The 21,476-nt window shown below is 56.4% G+C and overlaps 1 protein-coding gene across 8 annotated transcripts in view; it reads left to right on the top strand.

Annotated features, from left to right (window-relative positions):
* KMT2D (lysine methyltransferase 2D) overlaps positions 1-21,379 on the top strand; it is a 40,548-nt gene extending 19,169 nt beyond the window's left edge. For 4 of the 8 annotated variants that reach the window (XM_060657746.3, XM_060657747.3, XM_060657750.3 and 1 more), the window contains exons 32-56: positions 49-1,860; positions 1,965-2,147; positions 2,228-2,364; positions 2,580-4,474; positions 6,328-6,451; positions 6,599-6,683; positions 6,774-6,855; positions 6,961-7,193; positions 7,294-10,134; positions 10,269-10,409; positions 10,533-10,700; positions 10,857-11,016; positions 11,650-11,725; positions 11,902-12,077; positions 12,175-12,305; positions 12,974-13,106; positions 13,182-13,309; positions 13,460-14,600; positions 15,452-15,588; positions 15,681-15,811; positions 16,274-16,321; positions 17,476-17,761; positions 18,001-18,074; positions 18,199-18,307; positions 18,466-21,379. In XM_060657746.3, coding sequence (XP_060513729.3) covers positions 49-1,860; positions 1,965-2,147; positions 2,228-2,364; positions 2,580-4,474; positions 6,328-6,451; positions 6,599-6,683; positions 6,774-6,855; positions 6,961-7,193; positions 7,294-10,134; positions 10,269-10,409; positions 10,533-10,700; positions 10,857-11,016; positions 11,650-11,725; positions 11,902-12,077; positions 12,175-12,305; positions 12,974-13,106; positions 13,182-13,309; positions 13,460-14,600; positions 15,452-15,588; positions 15,681-15,811; positions 16,274-16,321; positions 17,476-17,761; positions 18,001-18,074; positions 18,199-18,307; positions 18,466-18,558 — 10,524 coding nt within the window. In that variant the 3' untranslated portion in view covers positions 18,559-21,379. The remainder of the gene's footprint in view (positions 1-48; positions 1,861-1,964; positions 2,148-2,227; positions 2,365-2,579; positions 4,475-6,327; positions 6,452-6,598; positions 6,684-6,773; positions 6,856-6,960; positions 7,194-7,293; positions 10,135-10,268; positions 10,410-10,532; positions 10,701-10,856; positions 11,017-11,649; positions 11,726-11,901; positions 12,078-12,174; positions 12,306-12,973; positions 13,107-13,181; positions 13,310-13,459; positions 14,601-15,451; positions 15,589-15,680; positions 15,812-16,273; positions 16,322-17,475; positions 17,762-18,000; positions 18,075-18,198; positions 18,308-18,465) is intronic. The other 4 variants (XM_060657757.3, XM_060657749.3, XM_060657754.3 and 1 more) reach the window with 4 other exon arrangements.
* The last annotated feature ends 97 nt before the right edge of the window (positions 21,380-21,476 follow it).

The following is a 21,476-nucleotide window of genomic DNA, read 5'->3' as shown; positions in this document are numbered from 1 at the left end:
GGCTTGCCACAGCAGCCTGACTGCTCTGTGCCTGGTCTCCCCCTATAGCAGGCTGAGAGCCAGATCAACAAGCAGACCAAGGTGGGCGACATGGCCCGTAAGACTGACCGACCGGCCCTACATCTTCGCATTCCCCCCCAGCCAGGGGCACTGGGCAGTCCGCCCCCCGCTGCTGCCCCCACCATTTTCATTGGCAGCCCCACTACCCCCGCCGGCTTGTCTACCTCTGCGGACGGGTTCCTGAAGCCGCCGGCGGGCACAGTGCCCGGCCCCGACTCGCCCGGTGAGCTCTTCCTCAAGCTCCCACCCCAGGTGCCCGCCCAAGTGCCTTCGCAGGACCCCTTTGGACTGGCCCCCGCCTACGCTCTGGAGCCCCGCTTCCCCACAGCACCACCTACTTATCCTCCCTATCCTAGTCCAACTGGGGCCCCTGCGCAGCCCCTGACGCTGGGCGCCTCATCCCGTCCTGGGACTGGCCAGCCAGGGGAATTCCACACTACCCCACCCGGCACCCCCCGGCACCAGCCCTCCACACCCGATCCCTTTCTCAAACCCCGCTGCCCCTCACTGGACAACCTGGCTGTGCCTGAGAGCCCAGGGATAGGGGGAGGCAAGGCTGCCGAGCCCCTGCTGTCACCCCCGCCTTTTGGGGAGTCTCGGAAGGCCCTAGAGGTGAAGAAGGAAGAGCTTGGGGCATCCTCTCCTAGCTATGGGCCCCCAAACCTAGGCTTTGTTGACTCACCTTCCTCAGGCCCCCACCTGGGCAACCTGGAGTTAAAGGCACCTGATGTCTTTAAAGCCCCCCTGACCCCTCGGGCATCTCAGGTAGAGCCCCAGAGCCCGGGCTTGGGCCTAAGGCCCCAGGAGCCACCCCCTGCCCAGGCTTTGGCCCCTTCTTCTCCCAGCCACTCGGACATCTTTCGCCCTGGCCCCTATCCTGACCCCTATGCCCAGCCCCCGTTGACCCCTCGGCCCCAACCCCCACCCCCTGAAAGCTGCTGTGCCCTGCCCCCTCGCTCATTGCCCTCAGACCCTTTCTCCCGAGTACCTGCCAGTCCCCAGTCCCAGTCCAGCTCGCAGTCCCCATTAACACCCCGTCCTTTGTCTGCCGAGGCTTTTTGTCCATCCCCTGTTACCCCTCGCTTCCAGTCCCCTGACCCTTATTCCCGTCCACCCTCACGTCCTCAGTCCCGTGACCCATTTGCCCCCTTGCATAAGCCACCCCGACCCCAGCCCCCTGAAGTTGCCTTCAAGGCTGGGCCTCTAGCCCACACTCCACTGGGGGCTGGGGGCTTCCCAGCAGCCCTGCCCTCGGGACCGGCAGGTGAGCTCCATGCTAAGGTCCCAAGTGGGCAGCCCCCCAATTTTGCCCGGTCCCCTGGGACGGGTGCATTTGTGGGCACCCCCTCTCCCATGCGTTTCACTTTCCCTCAGGCGGTAGGGGAGCCTTCCCTAAAGCCCCCTGTCCCTCAGCCTGGTCTCCCTCCACCCCATGGGATCAACAGCCATTTTGGGCCTGGCCCTACTTTGGGCAAGCCTCAAAGCACAAACTACGCAGTAGCCACAGGGAACTTCCACCCATCAGGCAGCCCCCTGGGATCCAGCAGTGGGTCCACAGGAGAGGGCTTTGGGCTGTCCCCGCTACGCCCCCCATCAGTCCTACCACCACCTGCACCGGATGGATCCCTCCCCTACCTGTCGCATGGAGCCTCGCAGCGGGCAGGCATCACCTCTCCAGTCGATAAGCGAGAAGACCCAGGGGCTGGGTTGGGTAGCTCTTTGGCGGCACCTGAACTTCCAGGTACCCAGGACCCAGGCATGTCCAGCCTCAGCCAGACAGAACTGGAGAAGCAGCGGCAGGTGAGTGGACATCCTGGAGTGAACCCCCATATCTTTGCTTTTCTTGTGCCAGCTCTGTGATTGGAGTAGAATGGACTTACCCCACTTCTCTGTTCTCTGCACAGCGCCAGCGACTACGGGAGCTCCTGATTCGGCAGCAGATCCAGCGCAACACCCTGCGGCAAGAGAAGGAAACAGCTGCGGCAGCTGCAGGAGCAGTGGGGCCCCCGGGCAGCTGGGGTGCCGAGCCCAGCAGCCCTGCCTTTGAGCAGCTGAATCGAGGCCAGACTCCCTTTGCTGGGACCCAGGTAGATAGAGTGGTGGCAAGGGGTGGCGGGTCCAGGATACTGAAGGTAACCCCTCCTTCATCCACCTCCATCTCTCCCAGGACAAGAGTAGCCTTGTGGGGCTGCCCCCAAGCAAATTGGGTGGCCCCATCATGGGGCCAGGGGCTTTCCCCAGCGATGACCGACTCTCCCGGCCACCTCCACCAGCCACCCCTTCTTCTATGGATGTGAGCAGCCGGTAAGCTCCAAAGCAAAGGGTAAAGCAAGGGAGGAGATCTCACCACTGTTGTGTGTTGCCCCAGGTTTTCCTGTGTCTGACCCTTGTCTAGTATCACTTACTCTTCTTCCTCATTCCCTCTTACTGTGTCAACTCCATCCTTCCTTAATGCCCTAAGCCCATGTTCTAGCACTTGATCCTGATTTCATCTTACTGACTACCGCATATTCTTCCAGGCAACTGGTGGGAGGCTCCCAAGCCTTCTATCAGCGAGCACCCTATCCTGGGTCCCTGCCCTTACAGCAGCAGCAGCAGCAGCAACAACTGTGGCAGCAGCAGCAGCAACAACAGCAGGCAACAGCAACCTCCATGCGCCTTGCCATGTCTACTCGCTTTCCATCAACTCCTGGGCCTGAACTTGGCCGCCAAACCCTAGCTTCCCCCTTGGCAGGAATTCCCGCCCGCCTCCCTGGCCCTGGAGAGCCAGTGCCTGGTCCAGCTGGTCCTGCCCAGTTCATTGAGTTGCGGCACAATGTACAGAAAGGACTAGGACCTGGGGGGGCTCCGTTTCCTGGGCAGGGCCCCCCTCAGAGACCCCGTTTTTACCCAGTAAGTGAGGACTCCCACCGAATGGCTCCTGAAGGGCTTCGAGGCCTGGCAGTATCAGGCCTTCCCCCACAGAAGCCCGCAGCACCTCCGGCCCCTGAATTGAACAGTAGTCTCCATCCAGTGCCCCACACCAAAGGTCCCTCCCTGCCCACTGGCTTGGAGCTGGTCAGCCGGCCCACCTCAAGCACTGAGCTTGGCCGCCCTCCTCCTCTGGCCCTGGAAGCTGGGAAGTTACCCTGTGAGGATCCTGAGCTGGATGATGACTTTGATGCCCACAAGGCCCTAGAGGATGATGAGGAGCTTGCTCACCTGGGCCTGGGTGTGGATGTGGCCAAGGGAGATGATGAGCTGGGCACCTTGGAAAACCTGGAGACCAATGACCCTCACCTGGATGACCTGCTCAATGGGGATGAGTTTGATCTGCTGGCCTATACTGACCCTGAGCTGGATACTGGGGACAAGAAGGACATCTTCAATGAGCACCTGAGGCTGGTAGAGTCGGCCAATGAAAAGGCTGAGCGGGAGGCCCTGCTGCGGGGGGTGGAGCCAGGACCCATGGGCCCTGATGAGCGCCCTCTGCCTGCTGCTGATGTCTCTGAGGCCCGTCTGGCATCGGTGCTCCCTGAGGTGAAGCCCAAGGTAGAGGAAGGTGGGCGCCACCCTTCCCCTTGCCAGTTCGCCATTACCACCCCCAAGGTAGAGCCAGCACCTGCCACCACTTCCCTAGGTCTGGGGCTGAAACCAGGACAGAGTGTGATGGGCACCCGGGACACCCGGATGGGCACAGGACCCTTTTCCGGCAGTGGGCACACAACTGAGAAGGGCCCCTTTGGGGCCACAGGAGGACCACCAGCTCACCTGCTGACACCCAGCCCGCTGAGTGGCCCAGGAGGGTCCTCCCTGCTGGAAAAGTTTGAGCTGGAGAGTGGGGCCCTGACCTTGCCCGGTGGACATGCAGCATCAGGGGATGAGCTGGACAAGATGGAGAGCTCGCTGGTAGCCAGTGAGTTACCCTTGCTCATCGAAGACCTGTTGGAGCATGAGAAGAAGGAGCTGCAGAAGAAGCAGCAGCTTTCGGCACAGCTGCAGCCTGCCCAGCAACAGCAGCAACAACAGCAGCAGCAGCAGCAGCAGCAGCATTCCCTGCTGGCCACACCAGGCCCTGCCCAGGCCATGTCTTTGACACATGAAGGCTCTTCTCCCAGTTTGGCTGGGCCCCAACAGCAGCTTGCCCTAGGACTTGGGGGTTCCCGACAGCCAGGCTTGGCCCAACCACTGATGCCCACCCAGCCACCAGCACATGCCCTCCAGCAGCGCCTGGCCCCATCCATGGCCATGGTGTCCAGTCAAGGACATATGCTAAGTGGGCAGCACGGGGGGCAGGCAGGCTTGGTGCCCCAGCAGAGCCCACAGCCAGTGCTGGCACAGAAGCCCATGGGTACCATGCCACCTTCCATGTGTATGAAACCTCAGCAGCTGGCCATGCAGCAGCAGCTGGCTAACAGCTTCTTCCCTGATACAGGTAACTTGAGCCAGGGGCACTGGCTTAGTTACTCAGGGGTGATCACTGCTACCACCAAATGGACACTGGAGCTAGAGACCTAAGATAATCCCCAGCTGAGGGAGGTGGGACACAAAGAGCATGGGCTAAACACCATACTAGCAGTGCAGGCAGAAGCATTGTAGCTTTTGCCAACAGAGGAATGGTGCCTGGCATAGAGCAGGCAGTTAGATACTTGAACAAATGGAATGAATGCATGAAGCCTGGTTGGCAAGGGCTTTGTAGCTGTGCGAGACCAGAAGATCGGGAGCTGGAGAGAAGTAGTGCAGGAAACAGCAGTCCAGGCGGGCACAGGCCCTTGAGTGGGAAATGTTGTGGAGGGAAGCAGGTGAGTGCGTTTGGAGACCATATTGAGGTGGCTAGGCCAGAGTGGACTCCATGTGGAGGAAGGTAAGTGGGTACTACCCTAATTTTGGAGACGTGAGAAGGGGGGCCAGATTGAGGAAGATCTCAAATTCAATACTGTTTATTGGGATAACATTTGTTAAGCCGTGTGCCAAGGACTTTACCATCGTCGTCTAATTGAATCACAACAAACTCATTAAATAGGTACTGCCAGGGTCTTCAGTTAGGGAAGTAGGCATGGAGGGCGAGTAACTTGCCAAGATCATACGGCTAACAGCTAGAGTTTGAATCCTGCTCCTCTGGTCCTCTTGACTATTTTGTGGCCTTAAAATAGGAGGAAAGGGAGTTTGGGTAGTCCTTTAAAAAATTTTTTTTTTTAATTCTCTTTATTTTTGAGAGGCAGAGAGAGACAGAGCACGTGTGGGGGAGGGGCAGAGAGAGAGGGAGGGAGACACAGAATCCAAAGCAGGCTCCAGGCTCTGAGCTGTCAACACAGAGCCCGATGTGGGGCCTAAGCTCACGAACCGTGAGATCATAACCCGAGCCGAAGTCGGACACTCAACTGACTGAGCCACCCAGGCACCCCAGGTTAGTCCTTTAAAAAGTGGAGAGTGGGGCGCCTGGGTGGCGCAGTCGGTTAAGCGTCCGACTTCAGCCAGGTCACGATCTCGCGGTCCGTGAGTTCGAGCCCCGCGTCAGGCTCTGGGCTGATGGCTCGGAGCCTGGAGCCTGTTTCCGATTCTGTGTCTCCCTCTCTCTCTGCCCCTCCCCCGTTCATGCTCTGTCTCTCTCTGTCCCAAAAATAAATAAAAAAGGTTGAAAAAAAAAAAAAATTAAAAAGTGGAGAGTGAAGTTGTGAGAGCAGTGGAGAAATATAAAATGTGCAGGATTTTAGGAAGATGTAAGTTTTGGGTGGTTGCTTATTTCTCCTTTTTAACCCAGCATCCTGAATAGGCAAGAAATGGGCTGTAGGTGATGCATGTGGTGCCCAGAGCAGCACTGGCATCTCGGACTTTGGCACAGTGCCCACATCTAGGGTTCTTGGGCTGCACTAGTTGCCCTAAGAGTACTTCTGTTGAAGAATGCTTTCTAGGTCATAAGGTGTACTCACAGTCTTTGTTACATTTGATCCTCATGGTAGTTCTGTGAGGTCAGCAGAGTAGGGAATCACAAGATCTGTCAAATAGAGGAGGAAACTAAGGTTCAGAGAAGTCAAATGACGTTGATACATTAGCTCAGCAAATGTTTACTGAGTACCCTTTGGCACTGTGTGAGTAAAAACAGGGCCACTATCTTGTGAATAATAAAGCTGAGTCAGCCAGGCTCCCTGGCTCCTAGTCTTTCTAACACTTTCTTGCCATGCCATTGTTCTACTTGGTTTGGTGGAGGTCAAGGTGTTGGAAGGAACGGCAGATGCAGAGTGGAGTATTGAATCCAATGTCCAGCTGACTTGGCTCTCCCCTCTCCAGATCTGGACAAATTTGCAGCAGAAGATATCATTGATCCCATTGCAAAGGCCAAGATGGTGGCTTTGAAAGGCATCAAGAAAGTGATGGCTCAGGGCAGCATTGGAGTGGCACCTGGTATGAACAGGTAAGACGTGGGAGGTGGGGGTGGTTGGCTCTTTCCTTTCCCAGTCTTTTCCCTTTCCTTCCTGGTCCCCTTCCCTACTTGTCCCACCTCTTTGCCTTTCAACTTTCCCCATCACCTGTGCATCCCCTTTGCTTTGGTGGACTCCAGGCAGCAAGTATCTCTGCTAGCCCAGAGGCTCTCAGGGGGGCCCGGCAGTGATCTGCAGAACCACGTGGCAGCTGGGAGTGGCCAGGTAAGTGATCAGTTGGGAGTAGGCACTTGTGTCCTATACAATCAGGCCACCCTTTTTAGGGCCTAGTATGGAACAATGACCCTTTAGCAGTCTCTCTCATCACAGGAGCGGAGTGCTGGTGACCCTTCCCAGCCTCGTCCCAATCCACCCACCTTTGCCCAGGGAGTGATCAGTGAGTAGGGGGATGGGGAGGAGTGTGCAAGGGAGTGGGGTGTGTGGAAGAAGAGGGATTGGGATCACCCTTTTGCAGATCCTGACACCCTGTTTCCTTTCCCAGATGAGGCTGACCAGCGGCAGTATGAGGAATGGCTGTTTCATACCCAGCAGCTCCTACAGATGCAGCTGAAGGTGCTAGAGGAGCAGATCGGTGTGCATCGCAAGTCCCGGAAGGCTCTGTGTGCCAAACAGCGCACTGCCAAGAAGGCTGGCCGTGAGTTCCCAGAAGCTGATGCTGAGAAGCTCAAGCTGGTTACAGAGCAGCAGAGCAAGATCCAGAAACAGCTGGATCAGGTAGGGAAAGCAGACTTCAGGCTAGAAACCAGGAGCCCGGGGAACAGGGATGGCTCCGGTGGGCAGGCCCCAGGCTCACCTCCCAACCCTCCTGTGTTAGGTCCGGAAGCAGCAGAAGGAGCACACCAACCTCATGGCAGAATATCGGAATAAGCAGCAGCAACAGCAGCAACAGCAGCAACAGCAACACTCAGCTGTGCTGGCCCTCAGCCCTTCCCAGAGTCCCCGGCTACTCACCAAGCTCCCCGGTCAGCTGATCCCTGGCCATGGGCTGCAGCCACCACAGGGGCCTCCGGGTGGGCAAGCTGCAGGTCTTCGCCTGCCCCCAGGGGGCATGGCTCTCCCTGGACAGCCTGGTGGCCCTTTCCTCAACACCTCCCTGGCCCAGCAGCAGCAACAGCAACATTCTGGTGGGACTGGGGCCTTGGCTGGCCCCTCAGGGGGCTTTTTCCCTGGCAACCTTGCTCTTCGAGGCCTAGGACCTGATTCGAGACTTTTACAGGAGAGGCAGCTACAGCTCCAGCAGCAACGCATGCAACTAGCCCAGAAATTGCAGCAGCAGCAGCAGCAACAGCAGCAGCACCTCCTAGGACAGGTGGCAATCCAGCAGCAACAGCAGCAGAGCTTGGGGGTACAGGCAAACCAGGCTCTGGGTCCCAAGCCCCCGGGGCTTCTGCCTCCCAGTAGCCATCAAGGCCTCTTGGTCCAGCAGCTGTCCCCGCAACCACCCCAGGGGCCCCAGGGCATGCTGGGCCCTGCCCAGGTGGCAGTGTTACAGCAGCAGCAGCAGCAGCACCCTGGAGCTTTGGGGCCCCAGGGTCCTCACAGACAGGTACTTCTTACCCAGTCCCGGGTGCTGAGTTCCCCCCAGCTGGCACAGCAGGGTCAGGGCCTTATGGGACACCGGCTGGTCACAGCCCAGCAGCAGCAGCAGCAGCAACAGCACCAACAGCAGGGATCCATGGCAGGCCTTTCCCATCTTCAGCAGGGCCTGATGCCACACAGCGGGCAGCCCAAACTGAGTGCTCAGCCCATGGCTTCCTTACAGCAGCAGCAGCTTCAGCAGCAGCAGCTACAGCAGCAACAACAGCAGCAGCAACAGCAGCTACAGCAGCAGCAGCAGCAGCTACAACAGCAGCAGCTGCAGCAGCAGCAACAACTACAACAACAGCAACTACAGCAGCAGCAGCTACAGCAGCAGCAGCAACAGCAACAACAATTGCAGCAGCAGCAGCAGCAGCAGCAGCAGCAACAGCAGCAGATGGGCCTCTTGAACCAGAGTCGAACTTTATTGTCTCCCCAGCAGCAGCAGCAGCAGCAGCAGCAGCAGCAGCAGCAGCAACAGCAGCAGCAGCAGCAACAGCAGCAGCAGCAGCAACAGCAGCAGCAGCAGGTGACCCTTGGCCCTGGCATACCAGCCAAGCCTGTGCAACACTTTTCTAACCCCGGAACCCTGGGCCCAACTGTCCTCTTGACGGGCAAGGAACAAAGCATTGTAGAGACAGCTCTTCCTCCAGAGGCCACTGAGGGGCCCTCCACACATCAGGGAGGGCCGTTAGCAATAGGGACTATACCTGAGTCAGTGGCGACCGAACCTGGGGAGGTAAAGCCTTCGCTCTCCGGGGACTCACAGCTCCTGCTTGTCCAGCCCCAGCCTCAGCCCAACCCTGTGCAGCTGCAGCCACCTCTGAGGGTCCCAGGGCAACAGCAGCAGCAAGTTAACTTGCTCCACACAGGAGGTGTGGGAAGCCATGGGCAAGCAGGCAGCGGATCATCTTCTGAGGCCTCATCTATGCCCCACCTGCTGGCCCAATCCTCTGTTCCTTTAGGGGAGCAGCCTGGGACCATGACCCAGAACCTTCTGGGTTCCCAACAGCCCCTTGGACTAGAGCGGCCAGTGCAGAATAATGCAGGGCCACAGCCTGCCAAATCAGGACCTGTCCCCCAGGCTGGGCAGGGCCTGCCCGGGGCTGGCGTCATGCCTACGGTGGGTCAGCTTCGAGCACAGCTCCAAGGAGTCCTGGCCAAAAACCCCCAGCTGCGGCACTTGAGTCCACAGCAGCAGCAGCAGCTACAGGCGCTCCTCATGCAGCGGCAGCTGCAGCAGAGTCAGTCAGTGCGCCATGCCCCACCCTACCAGGAGCCTGGGGCCCAGCCCTCTCCCCTCCAGGGCCTCCTAGGCCGCCAGCCTCAACTTGGGGGCTTCCCTGGATCCCAGACTGGCCCCCTCCAGGAGCTAGGGGCAGGGCTTCGACCTCAGGGCCCACCCCGGCTCCCCACCCCACAAGGAGCCTTATCCACAGGACCAGTCGTTGGCCCTGTCCATCCCACACCTCCACCATCCAGCCCCCAAGAGCCAAAGAGACCTTCCTCACAGCCCCCAGGAGCCAGCCCCCTGGTCCCATCCCAGCTCCCCTCTGAGGCCCAGCTCGCCCCCACCCAGCCAGGGACTCCAAAACCCCAGGGCCCATCCTTGGAGCTGCCTCCTGGGAGGGTCTCACCTGCTGCTGCCCAGCTTGCAGATACCTTCTTTGGCAAGGGGCTAGGACCTTGGGACCCCCCAGACAACCTAGTGGAAGCCCAGAAGCCAGAGCAGAGCATTCATCTGGAGCAGGTGAATGGGCAGGCAGTGCCTGAGCCACCCCATCTCAGCATCAAGCAGGAGCCTCGGGAAGAGCCATGTGCCCTGGGAGCCCAGGCGGTGAAGAGGGAGGCCAACGGGGAGCCAATAGGGGCACCAGGTACCAGCAACCACCTCCTGCTGGCAGGCCCCCGCTCAGAGGCCGGGCATCTGCTCTTGCAGAAGCTTCTACGGGCAAAGAATGTGCAACTCAGCACTGGGCGGGGGCCCGAGGGGCTGCGAGCTGAGATCAACGGGCACATTGACAGCAAGCTGGCTGGGCTGGAGCAGAAACTACAGGGTACCCCCAGCAACAAGGAGGTGAGTACTTTAGATGGATTGGAGCAGATAGAATTGGGGCTGCAACCTAGGGCAGCGTGAGCATGTCTGGTTCAAACAGGAGGCGAGGGCTCTGAGGAAGACAGCAGCCTTCACTGTGGGTTTATCTGGCTTAGGATACAGCAGCAAGGAAGCCTTTGACACCAAAGCCCAAGCGGGTACAGAAGGCAAGCGACAGGTTGGTGAGCTCCCGAAAGAAGCTGCGGAAGGAGGACGGGGTCAGGGCCAGCGAGGCCTTGCTGAAACAGCTGAAACAGGTGACCCCCAGGAGCCAGCCCCATGGTCCCATCCCAGGATAGGGGGCACTCTGGCCCCCAGCTGTGCAGTGGCAGAGATGTACACACTGTGGGTTTCCAACCTTGTCATCTTGCCCCTCTTAGGAGCTGTCCCTGCTGCCCCTAACGGAGCCTACCATCACCGCCAATTTTAGCCTCTTTGCTCCCTTCGGCAGTGGCTGCCCGGTCAATGGGCAATGCCAGCTGAGGGGGGCCTTTGGAAGTGGGGCGCTGTCCACGGGCCCTGACTACTATTCCCAGCTGCTTACCAAGGTCAGAAAAACGGCAATACCTCTTGGGGATGACGAGGTTCTTGGGGAGGTGGAGGTGGGAATGGAAGATGAGGAAATTGCTGATGTCGTGTGGGGCCAGGAGATTACATCAGTCTCCCTATGCCATCTTGCACACAACACCCCACCCCACCCCCAGAATAACCTGAGTAACCCGCCGACACCACCCTCGTCGCTGCCCCCCACCCCACCCCCATCGGTGCAGCAGAAGATGGTGAATGGCGTCACTCCATCTGAAGAGCTGGGGGAGCACCCCAAGGATGCTGCCTCTGCCCGGGATACTGAAGGGACACTGAGGGGTAAGTCAGGAGCAGAGTGGGCCTCTCCTTCTCTGGTAGGATTTAGTGCCGGGGGTCCAAGTTGGTTAGTGTCCCCTCTGATACAGTTTGAGAGGAATGGTTGCATGTTGCCCCGTGCGCACATATGACAGGATACCTGAGGTTAGGAAGGGCCTCTTCAGGGCTGATGAGTTGGAAGCAGGGAGTCCAGAGAACAGGCAACAGAGGAGGTAGATGGCAGGGAAAGAGGTAATGAGGCTTTTGTTGGTGAGGAACAATCCTGCTTGAGTGGTTATAGAACTACAGTGAAATCTGGATTTGAATTCAGGTTCCTGTATTAATTTAGTTGTGTCAGCACAGCTAAGTAACACGGTTGATTTGTGTGGGCCCCAATTTCCTCACTATAAAGAGGTGTGATATTATTCCTCTGCTGGAGTTGTTAAAAGATGATAAACAAAGCCCAGGGCCTGACGTAGAGGAAAGGCTCAATAAATACAGCTCATCTGCCCCAGATTTGTAGGTCGGTGGGTAGGTAGACAGCAGTTCGTAATAGCTAAGCTAGATCTTGTACTAGTTAGGCCTGAAATATGGGGGAGAAAGCCGTGTCAGCTCTGGTCACCAGCCTGACTTTTCTTCTCCCTTTCTACTCTTCAGATACTTCAGAGGTGAAGAGTCTAGACCTGCTGGCTGCCTTGCCTACACCCCCTCACAATCAGACTGAGGATGTCAGGTGGGGGCAGCCAGAAATGGGGATGAGGAATGGGAGTACGGGACCGGGGCAGGTTGTTTCATCTTTCCTTTGGCCAATGGCAGATTTCAAATCCGGCTATGACATCGACTAATTTCTAGATTTGGGAGGGGGAGTCTGCAGGGCAGTACCAGCAAATGCCTACTTTTGGCCCACAGGATGGAGAGTGATGAGGACAGCGATTCTCCTGACAGCATTGTGCCGGCTTCGTCCCCCGAGAGCATCCTGGGGGAGGAGGCCCCTCGTTTCCCTCAGCTCGGCTCAGGCCGGTGGGAGCAGGATGACCGGGCTCTCTCCCCTGTCATCCCCATCATTCCTCGGGCCAGTATCCCAGGTAGAGGCTGCTCTGGGCGTGGGCCAGGCAGGGCTGGGTTGTCCAAGCTGGGGGGAGAGAGGCAGCTAGAGCTTACACAGGTCCCTCTCTCATTCAGTCTTCCCAGATACCAAACCTTATGGGGCCCTGGACCTGGAGGCCCCTGGAAAGCTGCCTGCCACAACTTGGGAAAAGGGCAAAGGAAGTGAGGTGTCAGTCATGCTGACGGTCTCTGCTGCTGCAGCCAAGGTGTGTCCTGGGGGTACCTTGGAGACCAAGGGGATCCTGGTCAGAAGGCAGTCCATGGAGCTTGTGTGGATAAGTTCAGTCACTCAGAACTATGTACTAGGACCTGCTGTGTGTGAGTGCCTGGGCCGGAGGCTTCAGGATTAGGGTAAATAAAGCATGAGAGGTCCCTGCCCTCAGGGGGGCTCCCTGTCCAGTGGTAGACCCAAGCCAACAAACGAGGAGAGTTGCACATGACGCGACAAATGCTGTAAGACAGCATGTCTTCAGTCACATTTGGTAGAACTCTTGTTATTTTATTGTTAATGTTGGCGGGGTTTTGTGGTCAAAGAAAATTGGAAATCCCGGTTGAAACCACAAAACAAGTTTCTTTACTACAAGGTTCCTCAGATCCTTTAATTTGCTAATGTGTATCGTGAGTCTCCAGGTCGTGGACATAGCCTGTGTCATTCCTAAACTCTGTTGGCACTGGTCCCTTTTGGTGGAGCGCCCATTCATGTCCGTAGCAGTCTTGGAAAGGTGCTCTGAAGGAAGCGTGTGAGAAGGGCAGGACTGACTGGCTGCTTGGGGAGTGGGCTTCTGGGTGTTGAAGGGTGTCCCCGTCAAACCGGTGGCAGGGCTCACTCCGCACTGCCGACACAGCCCTCCCATCCCCTTCCCTGCCCTGGTAGAACCTGAATGGTGTGATGGTGGCGGTGGCAGAGCTGCTGAGCATGAAGATCCCCAACTCCTATGAGGTGCTGTTCCCAGAGAGCCCTGCCCGGGCAGGCATTGAGCCTAAGAAGGGGGAAGCCGAGGGCCCTGGTGAGTGTGGCAGGAAAACTTGGGACCTGCGGGGAATGCTTCTGGCGGGAGGTTCTGACCCCTTCCTTCCTGCAGGAGGGAAAGAAAAGGGTCTGGGAGGCAAGAGCCCAGAAGCTGGCCCTGATTGGCTGAAACAGTTTGATGCAGTGTTGCCTGGCTATACCCTCAAGAGCCAGCTAGACATCTTGAGCCTCCTGAAACAGGTGGGTCTGGAGGAGAAAGGGAGGTGGGTGTCTGGCTAGGGCAAAGAAGGCAGAGGGCTTTGGGGAGAGTGCCATCCGGGTGAGAGGAGGGAGGGGGCTAGTTAAGTGAGGCGCTGGCACTAATGCTACCGGGCACGTGCCCTCCCATAGGAGAGCCCCGCCCCAGAGCCACCCACCCAACACAGCTACACCTACAACGTCTCCAACCTGGACGTGCGACAGCTCTCAGCCCCGCCTCCTGAGGAACCCTCCCCGCCCCCATCCCCCTTGGCACCCTCTCCTGCCAGCCCCCCTGCTGAACCCCTGGCTGAACTCCCGGCTGAACCCTCAGCTGAGCCACCTGTCCCCTCGCCTCTGCCACTGGCCTCATCCCCTGAATCAGCCCGACCCAAGCCCCGAGCCCGGCCCCCTGAAGAAGGTGAAGATTCCCGGCCCCCTCGCCTCAAGAAGTGGAAGGGGGTGCGTTGGAAGCGGCTGCGGCTACTGCTGACCATTCAGAAGGCTGGTGGACGGCAGGAGGACGAGCGGGAAGTGGCAGAGTTTATGGAACAGCTCGGCACAGCCCTGCGACCCGACAAGGTGCCTCGCGACATGCGGCGCTGCTGCTTCTGTCACGAGGAGGGTGATGGGGCCACTGATGGACCTGCCCGCCTGCTGAACCTGGACCTGGACCTGTGGGTACACCTCAACTGCGCTCTGTGGTCCACGGAGGTATATGAGACCCAGGGCGGGGCACTGATGAACGTGGAGGTTGCCCTGCACCGAGGACTGCTCACCAAGTGCTCCCTGTGCCAGCGCACCGGTGCCACCAGCAGCTGCAATCGAATGCGTTGTCCCAACGTCTACCATTTTGCCTGTGCCATCCGCGCCAAGTGCATGTTCTTCAAGGACAAGACCATGCTGTGTCCAATGCATAAGATCAAGGGACCCTGTGAGCAGGAGCTGAGCTCTTTTGCTGTCTTCCGGCGGGTCTACATTGAGCGGGATGAGGTGAAGCAAATCGCCAGCATCATCCAGCGGGGAGAGCGGCTGCACATGTTCCGTGTAGGGGGCCTTGTGTTCCATGCCATTGGACAGCTGCTCCCTCACCAAATGGCCGACTTCCACAGTGCCACTGCCCTTTATCCTGTGGGCTATGAGGCCACACGCATCTACTGGAGCCTCCGCACCAACAACCGCCGCTGCTGCTACCGCTGCTCCATCGGCGAGAACAACGGAAGGCCCGAGTTCATAATCAAAGTCATCGAGCAGGGCCTGGAGGACCTGGTCTTCACCGACGCCTCCCCCCAGGGTGAGCACTGGGCCCTTGAAATGGTAATACGGAAATGGGAGAGATCCTCAGTGTCTTTGTGAGTGACCTTCCTCCCCTGACCTCGGGCAGGTAGAGGTCTTCTAGAGATCCCCAGAGAAAGTGTTTTAGCCTCTCTTGGTCACCTTAATTGCTCTTGTAATTGAAGATGTTTTGCTAGTCTACTTCGTGTATTCTAGGTTCTTTTCCTACCCGCAGTGGAACTAAAGAATATTCTGATTCTGAGACCGCATCATCTAGCTCACCCACCCTGTTCTTAACCACGTGTTCCTTATGGTTGCTTCGGCCTGGTCAAAATTCTGTTGATCTTAGTTTTAGCGTTAATGGTAAAAATAAGTGAGCATGTACCATGTGGCGCAAACTAATGTAAGTGACTGATACAGGTGATTTTGTTTATGCCAACCCTATGATGTAAGTACTTCCATTTTGCCTAGTTTATACATAAAGAAACAGAGCCTTAGAGAAATTTGAGTATTTGGCTTAAGGGCCTAAAGCCTGTGCTGGAACTTGAACCCAAGTCTTCCCAAGTCCAGAGCATGCCTATTGTTCTGGCTCTCGGTTAGTCAGTGTTCCCTGTGCTGGGGCTTCTGGGCCTTGGGTCCATGTTTGTGTGTCATAGGGCTCTGTGATGCCCCTCCAGGGTAGGAAGCCTTCTGGCTTGTTGAGGGAGAGTGGGACTGGGAGGCCAGTGGAGGGTCCTGAAGAACCACACAGCCTCGTGACAGGGAGGTGTGCAGGCCGCAGGAAATGACCATAGCTCCAGATGGAGGTTAGGGCTGAGGTCAGTGAGCAGAAATCGCCTCTGAGGGCTGCTCTCTTTCTTTGCCTCTTAGCTGTGTGGAATCGCATCATTGAGCCTGTGGCTGCCATGAGAAAAGAGGCCGACATGCTGCGGCTCTTCCCTGAGTACCTGAAAGGCGAGGAGCTCTTTGGGCTGACGGTGCACGCCGTGCTGCGCATAGCTGAATCAGTAAGGAGGGGCTGGGGGCCAGGTGGGCACCGGGGACTCTGGTCCTGCCCCCAAAATGCTCAGGCTAAGGCAAGCACGGCCTGTGCCCACAGCTGCCTGGAGTGGAGAGCTGTCAAAACTATTTATTCCGCTATGGACGCCACCCCCTGATGGAGCTGCCACTCATGATCAATCCCACTGGTTGTGCCCGATCGGAGCCTAAAATCCTCACACACTACAAACGGTGAGCTTGTGTGTGGGGGGGCCGTGGGATGTGGGAGTGGGTGGTTGGTAGGAACCCTCCGGCCAATTAGGAGGGTTTGGGGGTTCACTCTAGGCCTCCTGATTAGAGGGTATGCAGGTATTACTTAGGGTATCCCTTTCCTCTTCCTCCACCCTGCTCAGGTATCCTAGGTTGGCCTGGGGTCTGGGATAGTCTTATCTTGGGCACCCCGGGAATGGCTATTGGGGAGGTTCTGGGTAGACGGTGGTGAAATTTTATGAAATGTGTAAGGGGGCCAGTCACCTCCTTCCTCTTATTTTGCTTCTAGGGGGCCTGTGATTCTCCCAAACCTGAGACACCCTATAAGTGCTAGGGTCACCTTCCCTTCCCCAGGCTGAGTTGGTGTCAAAAATAATTAGAAATATAATGGAAAAATACTAAAACCTTACGTTTGTATAGCACTTTATACTTTTTTTTTCAAAGCGTTTTCACATCCATTATCTCATTTGATCCTCACAACAACCTTATGAGGTAGGTAGGGCAGGTGGTATGACCCCCATTTTACAGCTGAGAAAACTGAGGCCCAGAAAAGTTAAGTGACTAGACAAAGGTCACGCAGCTGGGACCAGAACCTTACCTCTTGACTTGCGGTTCACTGCTCTTTCTGTGTGCCACGGTAGCCTGACTTTGGTCCCTGGGTAGAGGGGAGGCAGAATTCACGTAACAGGGTTTTCTTGGAGGCCTTTTGTTGCTCCTTGGGCTGTTGTAGAGCATCAGGCTCTACTACCCCAGTCATCCCTAGTCCTCGATGCAACAGTGGTTTTCAAACTTTGTGTGTTTCAGAAAGTCCTGGAACACATAAACCGAGTAAGCCGAACTTGGCCCTCTTCGTGCATAACTCCCCCTTCCCCAAATTGGATTCATCCAGAAGCATTCTCTTTTCATCTAGGTTGTGTATTGGAATTCCAATGACATTTTGTTAAAGAAAAAAGAAAAACAGATTGCTGCTAAATAGAAAAGAATCAAAAACGTTTGAAAACCACTGCTCTGGGATGGGCAAGATTTTGGCTGGTGCCCTAGGGTGGTGAAGAGGCATCCTGCCAGGCAGCAGTCATTCCCCTGCACTGAGCCATCTGCACAGAGCCCAACCTTATGTCAGAGAAGGGGACAGTCTGAAGAAAGGAAAGGATACCACTTTTTGGCTGTGAATTCAGAGCCACTTTTAATTCAAATCCAGCCCTATGTGGTAGACACGGCCCCCATTTTCAGGGCTTCCAGTATGTTCAGGAGGTAGAACTCGGATGTTTGAGCAAATCATGAGCTTAAATTCCAGGCCTCAGCTGCTTGGGGAAGACCTCCCAGAGGAGCATGGCCTTGTGTAATGTTTGGCAAGAGGGGGGTTTAAGGTGGGGAGATGGGAGAGCGGGCTCAGTGTAGGGGAATTGGTGCCCCCCTCTCCCTCCACACCCCACCCCCCATCCTGGGCTCTCTGTCCCACTCAGGGTGTCGGAAGGGTTCCCATAACTAGTGGCTACCTCACCAAAGCCAAGACCCACATGCCTCCGCTCCATTCCCAAGACGGCACATGCCCCTAACTGGCATGTTGTGCATCCCGGGGAGGAGGCGGGTGGTGTGTGTTTGGTCTGAGGGAGAGCTGTCTTGTCATGGCCTGTGTCACCTCCCAGGCCTCACACCCTGAACAGCACCAGCATGTCCAAGGCGTATCAGAGCACCTTCACAGGCGAGACCAACACCCCATACAGCAAGCAGTTTGTGCACTCCAAGTCATCACAGTACCGGCGTCTGCGCACTGAGTGGAAGAACAATGTGTATCTGGCTCGCTCCCGTATCCAGGGCCTGGGGCTCTATGCCGCCAAGGACCTAGAAAAGCACACGATGGTCATTGAGTATATTGGCACCATCATTCGCAACGAGGTGGCCAACCGGCGGGAGAAAATCTACGAGGAGCAGGTATGGACTGGCAGAGGGGCCATCTTGGTATATGGTCTGCACTCAGCAGAGGAGCAAGGGGCAGAATCGGGGTCAGGGGAGCAGGTGGAGAGCCGCGGGAGGAGGAGGTAAGTGATGGGAGAAAAGCAGAGTAAGAAATGAAGATAAGCCCACTGCCCGCGTCTGCTACCTGATCTCACCACCAGCACCGCTACCATTCTCTGATACTCTCCTCACTTGTACAACTTCTTCCTTTCCAGAATCGAGGCATCTACATGTTCCGAATAAACAACGAACATGTGATTGATGCTACGTTGACCGGAGGTCCTGCCAGGTGAGAGAGGAATGAGGAAGGAGGGATTTAGGGGTCCCTGGGTGACACTCAGGGTGGGCCAACAAGGAACCAAAGCCATCCCAACTCAGTTGCCTGGCATCCCCAACTCTGGCCCGCTGCTTAGGTACATTAACCATTCCTGTGCCCCTAACTGTGTGGCGGAAGTTGTGACGTTTGACAAGGAGGATAAAATCATCATCATCTCCAGCCGGCGAATCCCCAAAGGAGAGGAGGTGAGAGGAAGTGTCGTGTGTGAGTGACAAAGCAGCTCCCTCTTCTCTGCCATTCCCCAGAGCCAAGCTCCAAGGCCACTGCCCTCAGATCAGATCTCTGCCCTCCCCTACTCCCTCTGGGGGGGCTGGAATTGATTTCTACCCTCTTCTCTTTCCAGCTGACCTATGACTATCAGTTTGACTTTGAGGACGATCAGCACAAGATCCCCTGCCACTGTGGAGCCTGGAATTGTCGAAAATGGATGAACTAAGAAGCTTAGAGGCTACCAGGCAGGGGAGTCCCCCCACCCCCAACCTCTTCCCTGAAAGGGATGAGGGGGAAGAGAGGTAGCAGCCAGAGCCAGGACCCAGGGCTGGGGCTGCCGGCTGACCGGAGCCCCTGGAGCAGGAGGCTGGGGCAGAGGGCCCTAGGCCAAGCCCACCCTGGGCACCAGGGGCAACCCTCTTCCCCGCCACCGGCCCCCAGGCTGGCATCTCTGCCCCCAGCTCCAGGAGGGGCCAGACAGAAGCAGCCATTGGGCATCTCAGGTTTGAGGGGGATATGGGCCGGGAACTACCCAGAAGCAACTGGGAGGCAGCAGGGAGGGGGGAGGAGGATGTGTGGCCGGGCCTCACAGCCCTGCTGCTCCCACCGACCTCTCCGGCCCAACTCAAGGCTGCAAAGAGACTTGACTAAGCTTGACAATCCCAAAGGCCGGGTCCCACACCTGGCCCTGCCTGCCGGGTCCTGCCCCCACCCTCACTCCCATCCCCTTCCCTCTCAATCTGTCTCTGTCTCCCTCTTCTCCTCTGTGTTTCTGTCTCTCTATGGGTTGTGTTTCCTTGTTTTCCACTCTGACAAATGCAACATGAACGGGAAAGAGGCGCCCAGCTGCCCAGGAGGGCGAGCCAGGCAAGCCGGGCAAGGAGACCCCGCACCCACACCTACCTCATTTAAGTGTTGGATTTTTTGCTGTTTTGAAATGTGAGACCCTCTCCAAGCCCCCTACTGCCCCGATCCTCTCTTCCACCTCACTGCCCTCTTCTGAGTGGGTGGAAGGGGGGTAGGAAGAGGAAGAAAAACAACAACAAAAAATCCATCTTTGTTTTTAATTATGGGCATGGGATGGTGGTTGAGGCTAATGATGATGAAGATTGGGGATAACTGGCCCCGAGTTGCTCTAGGACTTCCTTCTCCATCTAGACATGGGGGCAGGAGGGGGTGCTAAACCTAGGACCAGGATATCTCCCTCCTGTTTTCCCAACCCCATCATGAGCCCATTTGCCCTCCAGCCCCTGGATGGGGTGGGTGGGTGGTAGGGTGAGGGCTATCCCTGAGTGGCATGCCCATACCCAGTGAGGCAGGGTGTGGCCCGGAGCTCCCACTTTCCCTCAGTCACCAAACTGCTGCTGGTCTGGTGGGAAGGGGTGGTGATGTGGGGGTGGGGAGCTTAGTGTCAGCGCGGGGAGGGTGGGGGGTATTTATCTATTTATACATGGGATTGTACATAGTCTTGTGGGGAATGGGGGAGCCGGCTGGAGGTGAGAACCCTCCCCTCTCCCCCCACCCCCGGGGAGAGCAAATGTAAAACTACTAATTTTTGTGCTTTATATATTCTATATAAATATATCTATTTTCTTTTTACAAAACCAGTTTATAAATGGTAGGGGGGCGTGGGGCGGACACATGGAGCTCCCCTTGTGGGGGGGCCCCCTCCATAACCCAACCTACCGCCCTTTTCCTCACCCCCTCCTTCCCACCCCCTGGCTGTGACTGCTGTAAGGTGGGGGTATAGAGGCTGGGCAATTCTCACCCCCTTTGTATAGTCGGACTATGTTATAACGCACAAAAGAGAGCTGGCCCCAGGGGGAGCCAGAGGGTGATGGGTTCCCTGCCTCCCTTTCCTTCCCCTTTCTGCCCAAGCTTGTGCTGCAGTTGAACCTCTTCCTGGGGGGTAGGGGTAGGTTGGGGGTGGGTGAGGCCCCAGACCCGTCTCTAGTAGGGAGCGCGTGGGGATGAAGATGAAGCTTATATGCAGTTCTCTCCTAGGGGCTGTGGGCAAAGGACATTTTGTAATTAATATTTTCAAAAATCAAATGTCTGGAGTGTAGGGGTGGGCTTGGTGGCGGTGGATGGGCAGGCCTGCTGGAGGGGGAGCACGGTCGCTGTTGTGATTTTAGGTTTGTTTTGTTTTGTTTTTGAATTTGGGGGGTTGCGGATTGATGGGGGTAGGGAGAATTTTTTTTTTTTAAGCTGCTTCCTCAACTGTTTCAAGCTGCAAATGTTTAAGAGAATAACATCCCCCCACCCCCACAGAAACCACTGTAATTAAATCAGACAGTGGGGAGACTGGGCTGCTGCCCCCAAAGCCATTGGATATTCCTTTTCCAAGAGCAAAAGGTCTAGGCTACAGGGAGGGGGAGATTGACTCCTGTGAGTCAGGCTCTGGTTGGGGCTTGGGCCCTGGGATTGGGAAAAGGGGATGGGGCAGACTTTGTAAGCATATGCTAGGTATCCGATAGTCCTGTAGAATTTAGTGAAGAAACCTTATACAGTTTTTAATTTTTATATAAACTAACTCAGACCCAAGCTACAAGGTTGGAATTTTGGTTGTTGGTTTTTTTTTTTTTTTTTTTTTTTAAAGTATCCCGCCTGTATAATTGCATCTGAATTCCCTTCCCGCCCGCCCCCCCCCCCCCGCCCCGTGTTTGTATTTTGGGTTGGTTTACACTTGCACATATTCAATTTTCAGTTTTTCCCTTTTACAGTCTTCTCCCCTCACCTCCAGGACCCTCCCCCTTTTTAAAAAATAAATCGCTGACAAGTGTGAATCCCGTGAAGACTTTATTTTGTGTTGTGTGTATCCTGTACAGCAAGGTTGGTCCTTCGTAACAACGGATGAAATGATTCCCTTTTTTAAAGCGCCCTCTCTCCCTCCACCCCCAGCGCCCTGTCCTTGGCATGTTTTGTATCAGCGATCATTCTGAACTGTACATAATTTATGTTGCAAGAGGCAAAGGGCAAGTTTTGGATTTTGCTTCTTCCAAGTTTGTTTTTAAACGACAAATAAAAAAAGAACATTTTAAATACAAGCGGCTCGGTCCAGTCACCCTCGCCGTCGGCGGATCCGTGAGGTCCGAGAGGACCCGGGGGAGGGCGGTTACTCAGGCCAGGCCACGCCGGAAGAGT

Source organism: Panthera onca, chromosome B4 (genome assembly GCF_046562875.1).
Source record: "Panthera onca isolate mPanOnc1 chromosome B4, mPanOnc1 haplotype 2, whole genome shotgun sequence".
Lineage (NCBI taxonomy): Eukaryota > Metazoa > Chordata > Mammalia > Carnivora > Felidae > Panthera > Panthera onca.
This window is presented reverse-complemented; position numbering and strand designations above follow the sequence as displayed.